Genomic DNA, 22829 nt, shown 5'->3' on the forward strand with positions numbered 1-22829 from the left:
AATGAGCCAATGAAAGTCAAAGCTTAGTGCTCAGCAGAGGCGGAGTGGCCACTCCACTGGCTTCTGCTCCAGCAAAGTCTTCTGAGTGGAGTGGCCTAGACCTGTGGTGTTCTTCTTACCAGAAGGTTTCTAAATATTTGAAACCCTGTTGATGACAGCTTTTGTGGACATAATTACCTTGCTTCATCCCAGCTGTATTGGTTTTTTTTTTAAAGTTTTGGATTTTTTCACCAAAACTGTCCAAAGCTTAAGTTCAATTTATTTATTCCTGGAAGATCAAGACTCACATGGATTTTAGGAAGAATTATTGTTTGTATTGTGAGACAGAATTTTCGTGTAATACAGAGAGAAATCTCCTACTAAACAGAACAGAGCTGGAGATAGACAGCAATGGTTTAGTTGTTCTTAAATACGGTTTAACCTTGCACAGCCTGAAGCACTTCAGAGTGCCTCTTGCTTGCACAGGCGGTGTCAAACTGATTCTTCTTGGTGTCCATAGATCTACGTCATCTTTATATCAATTGCAGTTGCATGTTCATGAAGTGTGTTCATGATGATGGTAGGTAAAATCAGGAATTTGCATCAGGAAGATACAACTAGGGACCTGTCATGTTCTGATTCCTCTGCATCACCAGTAATGTGTGACAGCTCAGTGAAAAAAAGAAAAAAACAAGGCAAGAAAATGGAATGCTTTAAAAGGAATAGGTAGTGAATGTATTTTTTATAAGCTTAATTGAACCATCTTCAGAACTAATTACGAGGTGGTTAGTAAATCTAATGAAGAACAATGATTGTGGTTCTTTTTTCCCCTTATGTACTCTGCAGAGAAAGTAATAATCGTCTGGGCTCAATATAATACCCATGTTATTACTCTGAAAACAGTAGTGCTAGAAGATGACCTGCTCTTTGACTAGGTTTAGCACTTCTTGCTATAAAATGTGTGAATGGAAATTTGGCATTTTTGGAAATGGAAAGTGAATCCAAGCTCTGTATGGCAAGTCCATCTAGACCTATAGCTTGCATTCCTCCTGTGTTACTTTCAGTTCTTGTACTTCAATGGCCGGCTTTCATTCTGTTGCTGGATTGCTCAAGGGGAAAGAATGGTTCATGGAAAAGCAACTATATACACTATATAAATTTATAATATTTTAGTTTGATAAATTGTTTGTTATATGAACATTCTGAAATTTCTGTGGTTTGAGGAATCAAACGACAGAAAATAGAAAATAGATGATTTATTTATCAATAGCCAGCAGAATTTGAAAACAAGAGAGCATACCTTGTTAATTTTCTGAAGTCCTTTTTAAGTACCATAAAAATGTTGCATCAGATAAGTGATATTCCTTGGAGATAGCAGATTTATGTTTTCTAAAATCACTTAACAAGATTCCTTGCTGGACATTATGAGCTGTGGTAAAATGGTGTTGAGAGAAAAATGGAATAGGTTATTGGCTAATTCCCAGGAACCAAGGAACAGCCATAGATGGAGCTTTTCATAATGTAAAGGAGCTAAGAGTGGAGTAATCCAGCAGCCTATTCCTGTCAGAAGGGGGATTTTATTACACCGCTGGGCTTCTCCCCGTCTCAGAGGTGAAAGACAGTTGAAGAGTGGTTAATAGCACAGAGAGGAGAGACAAACTCTGTCCTACATCCTGAAAAAATTATACCATGTGCTCTGAGAAAGTAAACATACCCTCCGTATTTCAAAGAATCAGAAATGGAAATGGTAGATAGGCTTTTTTTGGCTGAAAATGTGATCTGGTTGGGACTACTGGGTTTTAGGGGTAAAACATCTACATTTATTTCTTACAACTACAAGGCAAGAGGTTTTGAACCCTGATTGCCTGGGTAGATAGTTACCTGTCTGCCAGAATCTGGTGTATCTCCATGCAAAGTTTGTGCAACTTCTCCCCTGTGTGTATTCCCTGGGGAATTTCAAAGTAGGTGCCTTTTCTGCATGTTCTGGTTTGGTTGATTGTTATTAACAGCTCTCTTCTAGGCTCAAACCATGTAAAGTGCAGCCCATCACTGCCCTAAATAGCTTTCATTTTACACATAAAAACAAAGAACCCAAAGGATTTGGAAGAATGGTGCATTGTTTTTCAGTTTCTGTTTTAGTATTTTACTTTTTGTGTATGTTGTTGTTTTCTGGCAATTTATTAATATCTGCCGACAGGTTTTGAATATGGATAACGTAAGTGACAATATTGTTTCTAGTGAGTGTTCATTTAAAAATAAGTGAAGGAGTTACGGTGCTTCGGGAGAAGCATTTCACAAATGAGGTTAATTATCACATGTCAGTAAGCAGAGTTCAGTTTATGAAAAATGAACAGTAGAATGAACAAGGACTGTGGTAAAAGGTGGAAAGGTACAATTAAAATAAACTGAAGAGGAGCAAGAGTGTGAAGTTTCTCTGCTTTTATAATGTCTTCCCGAGTGTGGCAGCTTTACTAGCTGAAGTGAAATTAATCTTTAAACATGCAACTCCACTGTTATCGGAAGACTAATGCCTCAGAACCATAATAGGACATCTCTTCATATCTGAGGCATAACTCAAATATATCTTTCCCCAGCATTGCTCGAGTTTTCTCTCTCCTTTCAATTTATTTTTTTTTTCAACAGTGTTCAGCCAGGACTTTTTCTTGTCCCTCTGTGCAGTCTCCTATAGATCTGCCTATTCCAGCAAGCAAACCAGAATACTCCATGAGATGCTTTTACTAAAGGCTCTAACTTAGGATTGCCTATCATTTCACAGATTTAGCCAGTCTTTTACATGCTGCAACCACCTGCAGTGTTCAGCAGTTCCACAGATGGGATTTTGCTTGAGCTCTTCAGTGCGTCCTATTGAGAGTCCTATCTCTTCAGCCCTCACTTTTTGCTTTGGGGATATGAGGTAGTGACTACTGATGGTGTCACTTCCCTGACCACAGACAGCCTGAAACTGTAGTTCCACAAAGTGTCACCTGCCCAGTTATTCCAAATTAGATACTGAGGTTTCCTACCTTTGTTTCAAGGTCGCCTGGTCCCAGCAGCATTAAGCATTACAAGTAGTAAAGCGCTATTAAGTGGGATTAAATGTACCTCACTGAAACCCTGTGTATTTGCATCTTGTACTTTTTTTCTCTAAAGGTCAAGATACGGTACACAAAGTATGTTTCATACATTATTGTGTGTACTATTCAGAAGAGGGCAACTACTTTTAGAAAAAGTAGAAACCTTTTCCTAGAAAAAAAGTTTTTTAGAAAAACTGCTTTTAGAAAAGTATCTGAGCTGTGCTTACAGGACTTGAGCTTCAAACTGGGCTTGGAGAACACAGGGGAAAATTTTCCTCAGCTTTATTTTTTACAGTTAATTACTCTTGGAGGTAGAAGTTCACCGTCAGAGTCATGGGGCTTACATCAGCGTTCTTTAGCTGTGAGCTATAGTTGTGTAAGGTTTCGCAAAGGCAAGAGGGGTTGGATGTAGAGGATGATAGATGTCGGTCTAGTAAAGCAGTGTTGCTACAGAGTTTATAGGCTGTTGCTGCAGCATCAAGAGCTCGTGCTGTTGAACTTTGGCATTTCAATTCCGGAATTTGCTAATGAAGAATGGGCTGTGACAGAGCTAATCAATTGATGGTTGATCTCCCTGTCATTCTGATACATTGTACTCAGATGTTATGTCTTGTACAGCTGTTGTTTAATTTCAGATATTGATATTTATTAGAAAGGAACCTAACTCAAGATCAGCTGTTTGAACAATTGAGTTCTTCAAATTCTAAAGAAAAATTGTAACTCAGGCCAGTTTCTAATCCTTACACTTATTTGCACTAATGTCTTTAGTTTTCTCTTATGCGTGAAGTAATTTTATAAACATCAATCCATTAACTGTAAATTACCACTACACTAAATCAGATTCCATGTCTCTGGGATAAATTGTGGCTTTACTCAGAGGAATAATGCAAACATAATTTTGTTTCTAGTTTATAGGTATACTTTCCTGTTGTCTAATTTAATAATCTTTATCCATACTCATGTAACAAAATGCTCGTAGAGAAATGAATTTTTATTCATCTACATCTTTACAGGTTGCACACATCTATGTGATACTTACAAATATTAAAATTGTTGGCCTAAATCCGAAGCTAAGTCCTGGTCAGCTTATGACCAGGAGAATGAGAAAAGAAACAGTCCTTTGAAGAGGTTCCTGTGCTTTTCTTGTTTATGAGGCACCCAAGGGAAAGCTGTTCACCTCTCAGGGTAAGCTGAACAGCCTCAAAACCCTAGAGAATATGCCACTGCAATATGCTCTTTACTGCTGTGGGCATCACAACAGATTATACAAGAAGCTGTTGGAACCTGCTGTGGGCAGACACGTACGAGATTACCTTAACTGAATCTTTCTGCCCAGTGTAAAGGATTCAAAAGACAAACTAGTACCTCTCCTCAGTTCTACCTGTGGTGGGGTGAATCACAGACCTCACAGTATCCTGTCTCCGACGGAGGCCAAAAGCAATGTCTAAAAAAGACTATGAGACTAGTGAAGACAAGAAGCAATACTTTCCTAGCTTCCTGCAGTTTACTGCTTAGAGACTTCAGAAACTTTCTATTTAATACCAGCAGTGGATTTCTCTTTGCTGAATTTGTCTAGTTGTCCCTTGAACCTATTACTAACTTTTAGCACTCGTAACATAGTGTGGCAGATTCCACATACTAATTGCACAGTATAAAGGAGCACCTCCTCCTGCTTGTTTTGGAGCAGTTATCTGCTAATTTTCTTACTGCTCTATTTTCTTCAGTTTCCTTTGTAGGAAAGAGTTACAGGCTCTGCTTGTACTTGTTCTCAGAGTAAAAAAAAAGGGAGAACAGGCAGTATAAGTCATCAGCTCTCCCTCCAAGTGCTATTTAAAAACATGCCTATCTGTGGTCAAAATCAAAGATGACATGACAGAAGGAAAATACACACTACAGAAGTGCAATGTTGAGTTGCCAGATAGTTTTAGACGTGTTATTCTGTCAGATCATTGGCACGTGCTCTCTAGAGGGAAGGTATCTGTGTGTATGTGTGTACGTATGTGTGCAAATGGGACTTTGCTCTTTCCAGGCTCCTGACCGTTCTCTTGGATTCTTAGTAGCAGAAGTTCTGTAATTGCCTGGTGATGACTCAGGGATTTGAGCATGAGAGATGTGCATGAGCTGTCCTGGGGGCAGGAAATCAGATAATGAGACCACAAGCATCTGTGTTGAGAGCAGCATTTAGAGAACAAGTCATATGAGGAGAGGCTGAGGGAACTGGGCATGTTTAGTTTGGAGAAGAGGAGGCTGAGGGGGGACCTCATTGCCCTCTACAACTACCTGAAAGGTGGGTGTAGAGAGGTGGGTGTTGGCCTCTTCTCCCAAGGGAATAATGACAGGACCAGAGGAAATGGTCTGAAGTTGTGGAAGGGGAGGTTTAGATTAGATATTAGGAAGAATTACTTTACTGAGAGAGTGGTCAGGCACTGGAACAGCCTGCCCAGGGAGGTGGTGGAGTCACCATCCCTGGAGGTATTTAAGAAACGTGTAGACATGGCACTTCAGGGCATGCTCTAGTGCCTGAGATTCTTGGTTTGTGTCTGTTTGTGGGGTGGTTGTTTTTGGTTTGTGGTTTTTTTTTTTTTTTGTGGTTGGACTCGATGATCTCAAAGGTCCCTTCCAACCATGAAGATTCTGTGATTTGTGAACTGTAGACAGTGAGCAGATAGTGAAGCATTTAATGCTCAGAAAATACCCTGACCCTTCTGGACCCATAGGTTTCAACCTGTTTTCTGTTTAGTATTCAGTAAAACTGGAAATGTAGTTGCTTTCAAGTTTAATACAGATCAGCTGAAGAACCACTATTACTGATTTAAACATGAATAATCTGCCCAGGTTCTGTTTTGTGTGGTTGTGACATGGGCAACCACAACACAGAGCTTGACAGAGAAAGCCCACATGAGTTTACATTGTCTGTTCTGCTTTTCACCTGTCTTCTAGATCATCTATCTATTCACTTGATCATCATCATAGGTAGATCACGTCTCTGTTCACTTGATAAGTGAATACAAAATGTTGATTGAAAAAAACAGTATGTTTTGCATTATAGCCTATCATTCCGACTAATAGGGCTCTCAATATAAACATATGAAGGAAAACACAGAGGTGCAGTGGATAGAGGGGAGACTGCAAGGAAACAGCGAAGTCATACTAAGTGACATGGTAGACAGCAGTCTTTGTGGCACAGACCAGTATTACTGTAGATGTTTGTTAAGTAGCATTATTCTATAGATTTCCATACAATTCGGGGTGACTGCAACAACCACTATCGCCACAAAAATCCAGTCTCCCTCTCTCCTCACTCCCTGCCACTGATTCCTGTCCTCACATCACCTCCTACCATGGGCCAGCACAGGTGTTTTGGGGAGCTTGGCTTAGAGTTAGCATTTATTTATTTATTTGTTTGGGTTTTTTTCAGAAACATTAATTTTCATTCAGACGAGCTCCTTGATTAGGGTCAACCCAGAGATGCCCCGGTACTTATGGTGTGGGAGTAGCAATGAGCAGTCAAAGCAGAGCAGAGGGTTTGGAGAGTTTCTGCAAGAATGTACATGAAACAACATCCTGACCTAATTTACTAAGCAGTTGGCAAAATTGCTACACCATATACATTATGACAGTATAAGAAATAACCTGTTTAGTTGAATAGATACCAATTTTAATCCTTTTGAAGCTAAAAGAATTGTTTGTGTCCTTCCATCTCTATGGGGTCAGCATTTTGAGCCACCAGATTTGAGTTGGAGAGGTGAAACACTGAACCTTGTTTGTAATTTATAGTTTGAAAGACAGTTTCTCTTTAAGAATCTTAGAGTTTCCAACAGGGGAGTATCAAGATAAAGTTGCTTGTGTATAATAGAAGTTTGCTTTGTTTGTATCCAGTTTTAGCATTGGTACAAGTATCCACACTCTATTTTAAGTGCTTTTATTTATAACCGGTGGAACACAGCACTAAAGCACATACTACGTGGTAGCATAACATTCCAGAGATCTATATGAGAAGTGGCTTTTGCTTTTATTTGAACTTCTTGTCACTTTGTTCCTAAGGAACTCTGGGAAAATAACAAGGGCTATCTTGTTGATGTCTGCTACTTCATTGCTAATGCAATGTTCTGTTTATAGAGATGTGTTTGTTGCAGCCAGACAGCTGTGTTTGTGTTACAGCCATTATATTGATTGTGATCTTTCTAACTGGACAATGTTTTCCCTTCATTTTAAGAAAGAAATGACCTGTTGGCTTTAGTGATTTAGTCTGCAGTTTGTCAGGAATAGTCTTACGATAGTAATAATGAAAGAATAGTATTAGAAAGAAGTGACATTAGGACAGTTATGGAAATATCAGTGATGGATCTAATATGAACTAGATAGACCTTTTCAGTAGGCTCATACCTAGGTAAACAGTTGGATCCTAAACTGCCATCTTGATAAAGTCAGACCTTGAATTCTTAGATTGCTAACTGCATAGCATATTAACACAGAAACCCCAGTGATAATTAATGGGAAGGAGAAGCTTGCTTGAGGCAGTCAGTCACCAAGCAGTTGTTACCTACAGTAGTCTTTGTGATAGCAGCATCTACTGATAGCCATCTCATAATGAGGTGACTAATGAAAGCAGATAACTCACAAGAGATTATGAGCACAGCAGACTGCTTGCATAGCACATATACTGTACAGTGGTAATAGCTCTGCAAAAGATGTGGCTTGAACTGGACAGCAAGCACTTGACCAGAAGACTGAATTTCTGAAAGGCCCAATAGTTTCCAGCACTCACAGAAGGAACCTCAAAAAGAACCATCAACTGCAGTGACAAAGTTTGACACTGTCTGGTAACCAAGGGGTGAACAAGACACAGAACATTCAATTTTGCAAAACGTGCAAGCTCGGATAGACCCTATACAAATTGTTTAAGCCCCGATTCTAAAGGCATATAGATACCTCCAGAATTGCAGAATGATTATTTCATCTCAAAATGGCTATGCATAAGACTGTAGGAATAGACATAAAATTTAGCATATCCCTTGGAATATGCTGGAAGTGTGATATCTCTGTAAGCACATGGCACCGAAGGCTGTGATGTACTTTAGGTATTCCATATAAGAAACACAAATTAGCAAAGTAGCCAGCTGTTAAATTTATGCTAAGTCATCCTTTGTATTTCATTTACTTCTAACTTTTTTTCCAGTCTTCTAGATAAAATACTAGCTTGAATTTGAATTATTGTGACTTTTTGATCTTTGTTTTATTGTTGCTGAAACCAATAAACTTTGGACAGTTTGTCTCCAGAGGGGTCGAGGATGCAACAAAATTATGCAGTAGGAGCCAAAAGGCATTTCCTGGAAAACATGTAAGGAACGTGCAACTCTACATTTTTAATCAAGAAGTTGGGTATAGAGGGGAATACTGGTGTTATCAAGTGCCAAGCTTAGTAAGGAGTTCCCTCTGGTGGGCGCACACCGGTATTCTTTGCCACCTTCTGCAAGAAACAGTCCAGAAAAAAAACTGCTTCATGGCTTTAAAGAACTGCAGAGTAGCACATTGATCAACTAATCTGTGAAAATAGGCAATTACACTTAAATTAAAATATGTTTTAAAGGGTGAATTCATTCAGCATTTTTTTACAGTTGAGGAAAAATGTTTTAGTGGGTATGTGTTAGATATAAAGGACCAAGTTTTGCAGACATAGCTAGACAGCATTCTGAGCAAGATCAGGTACTGAAAAATGGCAATTCAGGTTTTCAATAATGACCCTAAAATTAGACTTCAAAGCTTGTATTTAAGGCTTATTGTCAAAAGTTTTCAGCAGCCAGCATGAAATTATGCATGTGCTCAGGTACAACAGGATCTTCAGACCTACAAAACCCAGTTCCATAGTAGTCTTCTAAAGCTTATAATTACACTAATCCCCAAAGAAAAGGATGATAAAAATAAAAATCTATCTTTTGACACTCCATACTAAGCAGTCTCAGCCAACACAAGTCTCATTTCTTGTGTCGTCTGTCCTGCCTTTCCATCCTATGCTGTTGAATCTGCTCCGTTTCCTTCACTTTGCAAGTATCATATATATATACCAGGTTCTGGACTGGTAAAGCATTCTCTTCTCTCCTTTTTTATTCTTGGGAAAGAATTTAAATCCCATTTCTCTGTTTAAAAGCTTTAAGCAATCAGAATTCTCCAAAGTTTTATTTGTTGTTTCTGATAAATCTCCTTTAACCAGACTCAGTTACAGTTTTCCAGATTGCCTTTCCTCCTTGGACCATTTTTCTCCAGACACTATTTTCTTAATCATTTCCCTAAACTTTTCTATTTACTTGTCATTCCCATTTCAGTGGTGGGCAGCCGCTTCGTCAATAATAAGCCACTGGTTTTATTGCTGGAGTGAAAGAGCAGGGTAAAATGTAGGGAGAATGACAAATGAAATGAGGAGCCTGGGAAATGGTTGATTGCCCTGTGCTGTGTGCTTTCTCTCCATCAACCATTAAATAGCTACTGAACTGCTTTCCAGGGGAGAGAGAAAAATCTTCTATTCCCTGAAGAAAATGTTTGTCAGACCACTACCCTTTCAGGTTCACGTCAACAGATGTGAACATTTCTCCAAGCTGTGGATGAGGAAATACTCTTCAAAATTAAATTGTTTTTAACTGCTTCTGTACAAAAGTATTTGCACAACATAATAAATCAGCTTGGAGAAAACACTTCTCAGCAGTATGTAAACAAAAAGCTATGACAGTCCAGGTCTCAGAGGTGCCTCCATGGCAGTCCCGGAAGGCACATCAGTTTCAGCCATAATTTCAAGTAACAGTCTTAAGGATGACATATTTCATACTTGGTGTTAGATGTGTATCTTCTGATAAAAAAACTCTACAGATAGACATGCTTTTATTTGTACCTTTCAAGTGCTGCAAAATGAAATACTTAAGGGATGCTCATTAAGGGCTTTTCTCGCTTCTAGTGCAGCCACTTATTGGTTATTTGGAAATTTTATTGTAAATGTCTACAGCTGGTTTTGGCTTGTTATTTACAGAGTGCTCCAGCACTAGCTCACTTACTTTTTAGCACCAGCTTCTAAGGGTTATGGAGAGACTAGGAGCCTTTGTACCAAAGTGGATGCTATTAAGAGGCCTTTCCCATTATCATCAAATAGATCAAAGAATGATCAAAGATCATTCCAGTTAGAAAACATTAGCAGAATAAGCCATCATGGTACCTGTTAAACATCTCTCTGATGGTGTATGAGTGGTGGCCCCACAAGCTCTCCCAGCTGCTCTGAGCTGAGCTCAGATTCAGGGACAGTAATAACCAGCACCCTGACTCAGTTTCCAGGCCTGTGAAACGGCCCTTTATCAACAATCAACACTTTGCATACCTTCAGTTTGTACAGGCGCTACCTTCAACCATCAGATGGAAGCTGGGGAGTTGTCCTGGTCTGTAGTTTGTTACTAGTTTCCTGAGAGAAACTCATCTTTTGAGAGCTGCATACACATGCTTTGTAGTATTAAAGGATGTGGGACCATCATTGGCTTTAGTGACTGACTGATGATGGACAACTGCCGAAGAAGCATGAGTACTGAATAACATGGTCTGGGGGGGTTTGTCTTCCCTCATAGGACAGATATGTCCCTGTTAACAATTTGCAGCATCAAATAATAGACAATAGGGCTAAGAGAGACATGGACATCTTAGCCAATTCTCCACCAAGCAAGGTCAGCTGTCCCATAGCCACTGCTACAACGTGTTTATCTCAGCTGTCCTTCAAGATCTCTGGTAATGGAAAAGCCAAGGTTTTTTCAGATATTTGTTTCCAGCTGTTCACTGTCTTTACATTTAGAATTTTAACCTAGTCTTCCTTTCTACATCCTGTCACTCTTGGCCCTGTAGTGTGGCATTGCATAGAGGTTCAGACCATATGTCCGTTTAAGCTCACATTTTACCTCTGATTGGTCTAAGTAGATACTATTTAGTTTTATACTGGGTACTATATATTTTACATAGATCAATATATTATTTTCCAAACTATGTCTTGCAAATTATATATTCTATATTATGTTATATACTACATAATTTTTTAATATATATATGATAAAGAAGAGTATAGAAGAATAGAAATATTTTCTCACCATCAAGTTTTAGGGACTTTGGAGCTACAGGTTGCCTACCAATCCCAGACCTGAATAGAGACAAATTAAGCCCTTCTTTTTACACCACTGCTTGACCACTATCTGTCTTCTTTCGGTCTTCTCTAGATTAGCCAAAACCTACTTGCACTTTATTTCATGTCTTCCAGACTTTTGGTCAGCTCTCTAGTCACCTTCTAGACTAACTGCAGTTGGTCTGTATTGTTCTGGAAGTGCAGGGCCCATGTCACCACACGTTTGTGTAATAGCTATTTTATTTCATACCTCCCCCTTCCAAACTAACCTAGGCCAGTCCCATCTTTTAATGTGGGCTTGCTTATTCTTACTTAGGTGCAAAACTTTTAACCTGTTTGCAAATTGCATAGCATTTTTTTCAGATCACCTGTCAGGTCCATTCAAAATGCTAGCCTTGCTTTCCTCACATTTTCGGTTCCTCTCAGACTAAGTTCCTATGCAAATGTAAGACACAGTTTCTAGTCCATCATCCATCACATCTGATGAGTATATGAAATAATACCAGATCTAAGTCAGATTTTCTGGCCAAATTGTCTTTATAACCTTGGTTTGATAACTACAGTTTTCCAACAAACTGTGCTCCCTCTTCATAATCTCATTCATCCTCTTTCTCTAGTTTGTGTGTTAGAATATCATGTGTGACAGCAATAAGAGCCTTATTAAAGACCTGTAACATAGATATGGATCCTGCCTGGTTCACACGGCTTCTTATTCTATCACAGAAATAATTAGATTTTTTTCAAGGTAATTTATTCTTGGGTCTTTGGTGTTGATGATCTTATTTGATATTACTTCTTATCTGATCTCCTAGCTAATTACTAATTATTGACAGTTTACCAACAGCATATGAGAATATGGCTTTTTTCTGTTGTTTTTTTTTTTTTTTTTAAAAAAAAAAGGGTCTGTGGCCTTTCAAATTTTCTGGAAGCTCACCCACAGAGGTGATTCAGAGGGGATTACTAATGGTTTCAACATTGTTTGAGCTAGTTACTTGAGTTTCAACAAGCAGTGGATAGTATTGTCATGCTTAGTAACTGACCGGTTTTCAAAATTCTTGAACTTGAGGGGATTGAGAAGTTTGTCATTAAGCCAGTGTGGCAACATAACTCAACTTCCTCCATTTACTTTGAGAGTATTTATCTCTATGACTCTAATATTTTTCTTTTGGATGCTGCCAGCAGTCTCAGCACCCTTTTTTCCTTGCCATGTAGATTTGCACTTTCTCTTCATGAGAGCTACAGGCATTATTTCTGTTTTTGCACTGATACATGCAAGTCAGTGTGGTGTCTCTTACTAAAGCATGGTCATGAAGATAGAAGCAGAATTGGATTTTGTGAGTTTATATGTTATAATTTCCCAAGGAGTTGTATAGTGTTCTTCCAGAGGTAATAAATTTTTGAAGGTAAGCCAAACCTCAAGTTCAAATGAGTTAACAGAGTACTCTTAGACAGTAAGTTTAGAGTATAATAAACCCTTTTACATGAGTAAATGGAAAAGAGGAGGAGGCTATTCTGTCACTGTGCGAGCTTGTCCAGCCTCTAGCAGCTATTGCAGACTCTCCTAAAAAGCTTTTTACTTTGGATGATAATGCTGCGGAAGCTCACAGTTGTTTCCCACACCCAAGCTTTTCCAGCTCTACAACTCTTCATAACGAAAATCTGTGTCCTCAAAGGGAGTTGAGGGTCGAAATCAGATCTTTCAGCACAGTTCTTTCAGTCCATAAATCAGAGACTCACTATCTGACACCTGATTAAGGAAAGTCAGCAAAGGAAGAAGACTTATCTCTGGCTCACAGAGGAATCTGTAATGCCTAAATGATTTCTTGGATGTAAATGTACCACAGAGACAGCCAAAGATGTACATTTTAACACAAAATGGTTGCTAATCTTTTTACAGCAAACACTGTCACATGGGATTACTATATATTTCAGGAAGGTGTACTTGGGCGGGTTTTTGTTCTGTGGTAGGTTTGACTGCACGGACATAGCAGGAAATGGAAAGAACTTGAGCAAAATGAAGGTTGAGAGCAGATATGATTGCTCTGTGTTTGTGTGTTGCAGGTAACCGTTGTCAGGAGAAAGTGCTACTTAATTTGAAATACAATTCTGGTTCCTAAGCAAAAACAAATAGATAAAAAATTTCCATTATTAAATTTAGGCTGAAAATTAGGTGAAAGTTTCTAACTGCTAGAACAGTCAAACTCTGGATTAGTTTTTCAGTGAGATTAGTGAGAGAAAATAAAATTCTAACAAGACAGCAATTTCCTTTAAGAAAGACCCTGGTATTTTAATGGGAATTGGTATCTGTACCTGTAAGGGACTTGACTCCATCATCCTTTTTCGGTCTATGTTCCTACTAAATTATATACATTAAAGGAGGCCTTAATCTCACCTAATCAGCTAGGATTCTTTTTTGAAACAATGGAAAAATGGAGGTGCTCCACATGAAAATTTATGCTATCCTACAATAAAAAATTAAAGGTAGACAGGAGAATTATCTCTCCTTTATCTACAAAGTAGATCAAGACGACTAATTCATGCTAGAATCCTACTGTTCCTATGGTAGAAGTAAGATGAGTGGAATACCACCCTACATAATTCAGAAAATCAACCTTATTATGCTTAAAGTGAAAAAATGGTAGAGACTGTGTGACCGCTGCTACTCTCTTGCATTTAATTTCTTATTTTGTAGAACTCCTTCCTGTAATATGGTATCCAAATGGTGACAGTATTCCAAGCTTGGCCACGCTGGCTCTTAAGTAATAAGTAGTCATAAGTATGGTCATTTAGACCGCATTTCCCCCAAAGTGCATTAACGATCTGTTGCAACCAAGTTACTCAATAGTCTGGGAAGGCTGAGGTTTCAAGTGGCTTTAAGACTTATGTGGCCAGAATCTGTTACAATAGATGCTAAAGTGGGCATCTTTCTGATAAAAATGTACTGAAAAGACCTTAGTAATGGTGAAATAAATGTCAGAACATCAGAACTGATGATGGACTGGACAGAACATAACAGGACTGAACATACTCTTCTGCATCATCAAATTCCTTTCCCTGCTCTTGGAAGCAATCAAGTATCTTACACTCTTCTTAACAAACTCCTGAATTAATACTTACTGTATGTATCTAATTAAGCAGAAATACTAAAGTAGAACGATTTGCTTTGTTACAATTAAACGTATTTATAGTCTTGTGCTGCAAGAACCAGTTTTAATTACAGACCCTTAACTTTAATTAACTGTAATTGCAAATGGGCAAACCAGGATATTTATTTCATACATATAAAATACATTGATGCAGGGAAAATAGATTACACTGAGATTTTAGCGCTCTGCAGCAGACATGCGCTACAGTCCAGCAAACAATGCAAAAATCTGTTTCATTCTGTAATAAATTCTACTCCAGAAGATGAACTAGTGTCCAGGGGATATATGTACTTAATCTTCCATTTAAGCAATGATTTTCTTCTAAATGCAGGCAAGGAAAGAGGAAACACTACTGAAAAAGCAAGCTAATTCTAAGTATTCTTCACTAGCAATGATTACTCTTTGTTTTCATAAATCGTACTGAGGGTATTGCTGGAATAGAAATATAATCAGTTTCTATTTGAAAAAATTAAAGACAAAGTATTTGATGAACTGTAGTTTTTGGCTGGTTAACCGATGTTGTTAACATCTCAGGAAAAAATAATGACCATGATCCTGTTGAAGGTTTGTTTCCTTGTATACAGATCAAATGGCAGCAAAATAATTTTATACTGAATTGGTTTTGCAGGGCACATAAATATATGTACTTTAAATCAATTATATTGTTATTGTGTCCTGATTTCGGCTGGGATAGAGTTAATTTTCTTCCTGGTAGCTGGTATAGTGCTGTGTTTTGGATTTAGGATGAGAATAATGTTGATAACACGCTGATTTTTTTTTAGTTGTGTTGAGCAGTGCTTGTGCTAGAGTCAAGGCCTTTTCAGCTTCTCACACTGCCCTGCCAGCGAGCAGGCCGGGGTGCATGAGAAGCTGGGAGGGGACACAACCAGGACAGTTGACCCCAAGTGACCAAAGGGATATTCCATACATCATCAACATTTGATGTTGATCAGAATCAACTAAATGTTTTTTTCTCAAAATTTTATGTTTATTACACTGAGCCTGTTTTTTCCAGGAAGCTCTAAAACTCAAGAAACACACAGCCCAATTAAAACCCTTGCCTGTTGGATTAACTGATTTGGGGTATTTACGTCCTTTATTTTTTGACACCTAATTCTGTTGTGGAAGTTAGGGAACTTGTCTCCCTATGCTGTTGCTATGGTCATCTCCTAAGAGTTTTCACTGCATAAATCTTAAAGCCCAGCAGGTTTTAAAAGTTTCCCCTCACATTCTTTTCTTTCTCATTTCCGCCCCCCTCATCTTTAACTTCCTTCTCTTTCCTGTCTCCCAGTTGATTTTTACCTTACCAATGCACTCTTGTATTCCATGTTTGAAGAAACTTTTTAGAACCATGTTACAGTCCTTTGAGGTGTAACTTTCAAACTGGGGAGTTTGACGTCTGCTTTCTCTGCTGTGATCTCTCCTTTCTACCATTTCATCCCCGTTCCAATTTAGCACACACGTTTCCAGTAAAACACTTGTGGATATGTCAAAAGACTGGCTTCTATTTAATGAATTTCAGGTTTTGGCACCAATATTGTCACCAATGCCAGTAACACTTTCATTCTTTCGGTTTTCATGTTTTCTATGAAACCTCTCCAAAGGCTGTCTTTTCAACAAATAAAAATATATTTTTTTTAATTTTAAAATGTCTGGAAATATGCATGGAAAAATTTCAACCAGCCATATCGCATATTCACCTATAAGACATTAGCATATATCTTTCGTATGCTTTGAATCCACAGTAACTGAGACAGCCTTTGCAGAGATCTTGAGGAGTAGACGAGGATGGGATCTAACTTTATTCCTGTCCTGGATTGAGAGACACAGGACTAACTTTTCTTCTAATGCTGGGGAAAATTACACTTTTAGAAGACTCTAGTGTCTGAATTTGTGAAAATATTTACTTTACAGCCAGCCAGGCTCTGTGGGATTCAAGGTTAGTGTTTTCGAGCCTTGCCAGGGGCAGGGACAAGGAGGAGCAAGGCCTGGGCATTTGACCCAGGCTGGCCAACAGGATTATTTCATACCATGAACGTCACATCCAATATAAATTAGAGAAGTTTGCTGCGTAGCAGGCTCTCTCCCTGATGGCGGCGGTCCGGACAACTCCTTGCCCCGGTGCCGGAGCCCTGAGGCCTTCCCTTCCTCCTGAAGCCATTGTGCTCGCAGTGTCTGATACTTGCTATCCACTGCTGGGAGTGCACAGCTTCCTGCTGATATAGTTGGCTGAGTATAATTTCTGAATATCTTATATCAGTATCGGGATTAATACTGGTTCTTTAGTATTATTGTTAATTATTTAGTCTTAGTCTATTAAATCTATTTATACTTCAACCTTTGTGTTTTCTTTGTGTTCCCCGATTCCCCTTTCCGGGTGGGGAGGGGTCATCGGGTGATAGAATAATTGTCTAACAACAATAGATTGTTATGGGCTCTCTCAAACCATAACAATTCCATATCATGAAATGATAGACATAGTCCAAACAAAGGCTGGAAAGTTGCCATTGTAGCACGGTATTAGTACTGCCTGTGTATTGAACATGTTACAGTTGGCAGTTTTGATATATTCCACATTCCACACCCGTGATTATCTTGCAAAAAAATTTTCCTTTTAGATTTAAGACTTTGGCAATTTGAAGCATTTCCAATGCTGCAGAGGGCTATATCTCTGGAACTGAAAAGGCAAGAGGCAAAAAGGAAATTTATACTAAAGTTAAATATAAATAATCTAGAAGGAATAATATCTTATACTGTTACTTTTTGTGAAGATGTTTTGAGTCACAAAGGACTGATTTTTTTACTGTGATTTAAATACTTAAATTCATATTCATTAGTAAGTATTTAATGAATAAGATGATGCTCATGGTTATTATTTTGTGGGAAATACTGAAAATAGTGAAGTGTATGTAAAGAATCATTAAGCTACTATTCAAAAAGAAAAAAGATGAAGTTGTAGTGAATATTATGTAGTTTAGCAGAGTAATTCTAGGAGAGAAAATTATTTGCAACTGAATTTCTATTGAGGATTGGGATCTTGGTTGACTGAAATAATAGTGTCATGAATTAGATTTTCTTATTAAAGAGAATGTAGCATATTTTGCAGCATTCCTCAGCAAACTTAGCATTGATATAGTTCACTTTATGTTTTAACAATTAAATAATTATTAATTAAGTAATTGATAATTAATATAAGAGGTGAGGAATGGCTGAGGTTTTCAGTAGTAGAAGAATGGACAACATTTCAAAGCTATCATGAAGCAAGAATTGGCAGGATTTGTTGGCAAGTTACTGAGTGGAGGAATAAATAGGATATCAAGGTTATGAACTGTAATAATGAAAAGGATGATGGAGATGGGGAGTAACAGATGTCATACAATGCAGTCGATATGCTTTTATCTTGTACAGATTCAATTTATGACTGAGCATTCAATTATAGATGTCAGAAAAACATCAGCAGGGTGAAAAGGAGAAACTACATCCAAAATGTAATTTAGATAGTTGCTGCAGTAGCGATGGGGGTAAGAAAACCAAAGGAAAGTGAAGCCAGTCTACCTGCTTTTCTGAGGCAGAAGGGAATTTAGAGAATTTCCATGCTTGTGTGCCCTGCTGTCCTGTGCAATGCCTCGTCCTTCATCCCACAACTGCTAATTCCTTTCACCCCATGACTTGTCTTCACTCTGAGTTGTGATTTAGCACCAACATAGACCAAAGCATCCTGAGGGGATGGTGGCTTTCAGAAGGGCCACCTGAGGGCACCCAGACTCATGTGGTGTCACTCCTACCAGCTGAGCAGATGTGGGCTATCCTCACTGCCTTGTGCTGTTGATACTGGCTGTCTCTGGACTGAGGCAGTCATTGCATGTCATCATTATTCCCCAGGTCATCTTTATACTTAAAATATATATTTAAACAATGAACTTGAGATCTGATGCTTTTTTTTTGGTTTTTTTTGATACCTAGTTGTTCCAGTGAAGTCTTTCAAAAGGTCTGCTAGGTCTAGCAAAGGTGTGAGAAAGTATTACACCCAGAGAAAACATAGTTTTGCTCTTGCAGCAATTCTCAAACTTAGATGAATGTTTTCTGTTGAAAATATTCTTGTAACCAGAAAGTGAGATTTTAGCATGTAAAAATGTTATAATGCTTTCTTCTTTCCTAAAGTAAAATAGGAAGCACTTTTTTCACGAATCATAGAACCATAGAATATCAGGTTGGAAGGGTCCTCAAGGATCATCTGGTCCAACCTTTCTTGGCAAAAGCACGGTCTAGGCAAGATGGCCCGGCACCCTGTCCAGCCGAATCTTAAAAGTGTCCAATGATGAGGACCACTTTCCTGGGGACATTGTTCCAATGGCTGATTGTTCTCATTGTGAAAATTTTTCTTGTCCAATCGGAATCTCTCCTGGAATGACTTGTACCAATTGTACCCCTTGTCTTTTTCATGTGACTCCTTGTAAAAAGGAAGTCTCAATCTTCTTTGTAGCCACCCTTTAAATACTGGAACATGGTGACAAGGTCTCCCCTAAGCCTTCTTTTCTCGAGGCTGAACAAACCTAGTTCTGTCAGCCTTTCTGGATGTGGCAGGTTTCCCAGTCCTTTGATCACCTTTGTGGCCCTTCTCTGGACACTCTTCAGCCTGTCCACATCATTTTTGTATAGCGGGGACCAAAACTGAATCAAGGTGTGGAATCAAAACTGACAAGCACTGAGTAGAATGGGATAACGACTTCTTTGTCTCTGCTGGTGATGCCCTTGTTGATGCAACCCAGCATCCTGTTGGCTTTCTTTGCCACAGCAGCACACTGTTCACTCATGTTGAGCTTCTCCACCAGGACCCCCAGGTCCCTTTCCACAGACCTGCTCCCCAGCCAGGTAGGTCCCAGCCTGTGCTGCACTCCTGGACTGTTTTCCCAAGTGCAAGACTTACAGTTGTCCTTGTTGAACTTTGTAAGTTTATTGTTAGCCTACTCTTCCAGCCTATCCAGATCTTCCTACAGCGTGGTTCTCCCTTCCAAAGTGTCCACTTCCCCACTCAGTTTGGTGTCATCGGCAAACTTCATCAGGGTAGACTCGATCCCATCAGCCAGATCATTTATGATGGTGTTAAGCAGTGCTGACCCAGTATTGATCCCTGGGGGACCCCACTTGTGACAGGTTGCCAGTTTCAAAAGGAGCTATTGACCACCACCCTCTGGGTGGTCAGCCAGTTCCCCACCCACTGCACAGACCACTTGTCTAGACTGCAACACACCAGTTTCTCTAGTAGGAGGCTGTGGAAAACCGTGTCAAAAGCCTTGGAGAAATCCAGGTGGACAATGTCCTGCCCCTCATCAACTGCGCAGGTTACTTTGTCGTAGAAGGCAATTGGATTTGTCAAGTGACCATTTTGTGAAGTGAATGTACATATCAGAGGGATGTGTGGGATACCAAATGATGATAAGTTTGGATAGAAGAGTGCTTGAAAAAAAGACGGGTTTCTGTGTAAACCTGAGAAAGAACCTTACCTGTAAAACTGTTATTCATAGAATCATAGAATCATAGAATGGTTAGAGTTGGAAGGGACCTTAAAGATCATCGAGTTCCAACCCCCCTGCCATGGGCAGGGACACCTCCACTAGAGCAGGTTGCTCAAAGCCCCATCCAACCTGGCCTTGAACACTTCCAGGGATGGGGCATCCACAACTTCCCTGGACAACCTGTTCCAGTGCTTCACCACCCTCACAGTAAAGAATTTCCTCCTCATATCTAATCTAAATCTCCCCTCTTCCAATTTAAAACCATTACCCCTTGTCCTGTCACTACAAAGAGTCCCTCTCCGGCTCTCCTGTAGGCTCCCTTCAGATATTGGAAGGCTGCTATGAGGTCTCCCCGGAGCCTTCTCTTCTCCAGGCTGAGCAAGCCCAGCTCTCTCAGCCTGTCTTCATAGGGGAGGTGCTCCATCCCTCTGATCATTTACTGATATTCTACCTATTTAACATGAAGCATAATCCAGCTTCACTAAAAATTATGCAAAAGCTGTGGAGGAAAAAATAGGGGGAAAAAAGCATATTCTTAAATGGTGATTGGCTAAAGCTTTTTCTTCTTTTTTAAATAAAAGGTAGCTGGCTACTGATTCCAGGGCTGTGTAGTGACAGTGGTTATAAAGTGTGCCAAAGTCAGGGTTTCTGGTCTCCCTGCTGCATTAAAAATATGCAAAATATTAAAATATTTTTATTAATTATTGTTTAAAATGGATATGCCCTTGTATACAACAGAACTAATCATTTCTCTATTTCCACACAGCCGAGGCAATGAGAACAGACTAGCGCTGCGACGACAGACCATTCTCCGGGAGAAGGGGAGGAGGCAGGCCAGTCGAGGGCCAGCGTATATGTTTAATGACCACTCAACAAGTCTTTCTCTTGAGGAGGAGCGCTTTTTGGATGCAGCAGAATATGGAAATATTCCAGTGATTCGCAAAATGCTGGAAGAATGTCCCTCACTCAATGTGAACTGTGTGGACTACATGGGGCAGAACGCTTTGCAGCTGGCAGTTGCCAATGAGCACCTGGAGATCACAGAACTTCTGCTGAAGAAGGAGAACCTGTCTCGGGTTGGGGATGCCTTGCTTTTGGCTATTAGCAAAGGTTACGTTCGGATAGTGGAAGCCATCCTAAGCCATCCTGCATTTGCTGAAGGCAAGAGGCTTGCATTAAGTCCCAGCCAGTCGGAGCTCCAGCACGATGACTTCTACGCATACGATGAAGATGGCACACGGTTTTCCCATGATGTTACACCGATCATTCTGGCCGCTCATTGCCATGAGTATGAGATTGTCCACACTCTGCTGAGAAAAGGAGCTCGGATCGATAGGCCACATGACTATTTCTGCAAGTGCAGTGAATGCAATCAGAAACAAAAGCATGACTCTTTCAGCCATTCTAGGTCTAGAATCAATGCCTACAAAGGTCTGGCCAGCCCTGCTTATCTGTCTTTGTCCAGTGAAGACCCTGTAATGACTGCCTTAGAGCTCAGCAACGAATTGGCCGTGCTTGCCAACATTGAAAAAGAGTTTAAGGTGAGTAGAGGGATACCGATTCTGACAGACACAGAATTGTAAAGTTCATTCAAAGGTTTTTCTCCCATTTCTTGAACAGTAATAGATCAACATCATCTTCATAAGTCAGCAGAATAACGTGAGAAAATGTATAATTGTTTAATGAATGGGAGATGCAGTCCTGAGTAATGTGCTCTAGGCAATCCTGCTTTAGCAGGAGAGTTGGACTAGATGATCTCTAGAGGTCCCTTCCAACTCTGACAATTCCGTGATTCCGTGATTTATATCGTTGGGAATGTCTTAGTGCTCTCTGCTGATTGTAATTCATGCTGCCTATGTAGAAGGTGCCAGTGAACTAATTTTCCGCTCCCTGTCAGGCAGGATAGTAAGTAAGTCCCTTCAAACCCATGAGCAAAGCTGGCTTAGGACAGGGGGAAGAGGAGACTGTAGTGGGACAGTTCGGTCGCTTACACAAGCCAAATTGCTCAGTTCTACTAAACCCTCATACATTCTCATTATTTTTTCATAGTTGGACTGAAAGCTTTCTCATTTCTCATTTCTCATAATGTTTTACAATTATTTACTAAAAGAACTCTTAATAATGTCCTTCTTGTCCTTTTTTAATGTGTTGCTTTTCTCTGGTGTTTCTACTAACCTCTTCATCTTTTTCACTTATTTGTACCTAGATATATGTGAACTCTGTGAAATTAAAGACTTTTTCCATGTATATAGAATTTTTAATGTTACAAAAATGCATGATTTTGGAAAAAAAAATAAAAATAGTTGACACCCAAGGATTCAAGGCCCCTTGTATGATACTCCTGGGACAGAGTAAGATATCTATGTTTCACTAGCAGGAGATCAGACCCCCTCGAAAGAAGTAGGAGAATCATTTCCAACATTATGTTAGGAAGAGTTTGAAGTTGCCACAATCAATATTTAATGTTAATCTTCTGAGCAGTGGCACAGCTCTCAAGGCTGTGAACCCACCTCTGCTCAGCCAACCTGAGCTGAGCTACTGCAGTTCTGAATTAACTACTCGTGGCTCGTTTTCATAGGTGTACCTTTGTGGGACCAATCTTTTGTAAGAAGCTGAAATATTTCTTGGAGGGGGAACATGCAAGGGGTTCTTAAAAACAGCAGCTAAACAGCTGGAATAGGAGCAGAGGAGTATTTTTATTTTATATCAATAAGACCAAATTCTGGGAAGAGCATTTCAGCTTAAAGCAGAGGATGAAAGCCTACCTCGTGAAATCCCTGGCAGAAATCCTTAGGACCTCAGTGGACTGAGATTTCATTCAGTGCCTTCATGTACAGTTCAGAGAAGAGTATTTAAACCACATACTCTTGTTTCTTTCTCTTTAGCAGCTGCTGAAGATGTGAACAAAAGGACTTGATTAACTTAAAGAGGAGTAAATTTAGAACAGAACAGAAAAACATTTTTCATACAC

The 22829-nt window shown here is 39.4% G+C and overlaps 1 protein-coding gene across 1 annotated transcript in view; it reads left to right on the forward strand.

Moving 5' to 3' along the window:
• The window catches only part of TRPC6 (transient receptor potential cation channel subfamily C member 6), a 108279-nt gene that overhangs the window by 42439 nt on the left and 43011 nt on the right, over positions 1-22829 (forward strand). Inside the window, exon 2 of the mRNA XM_074163602.1 lies at positions 20625-21399. Within this exon, the coding sequence (XP_074019703.1) occupies positions 20625-21399 (775 nt within the window). The remainder of the gene's footprint in view (positions 1-20624; positions 21400-22829) is intronic.

The sequence above is a fragment of the Numenius arquata genome, chromosome 1 (genome assembly GCF_964106895.1).
Source record: "Numenius arquata chromosome 1, bNumArq3.hap1.1, whole genome shotgun sequence".
Taxonomy (NCBI): Eukaryota; Metazoa; Chordata; class Aves; order Charadriiformes; family Scolopacidae; genus Numenius; species Numenius arquata.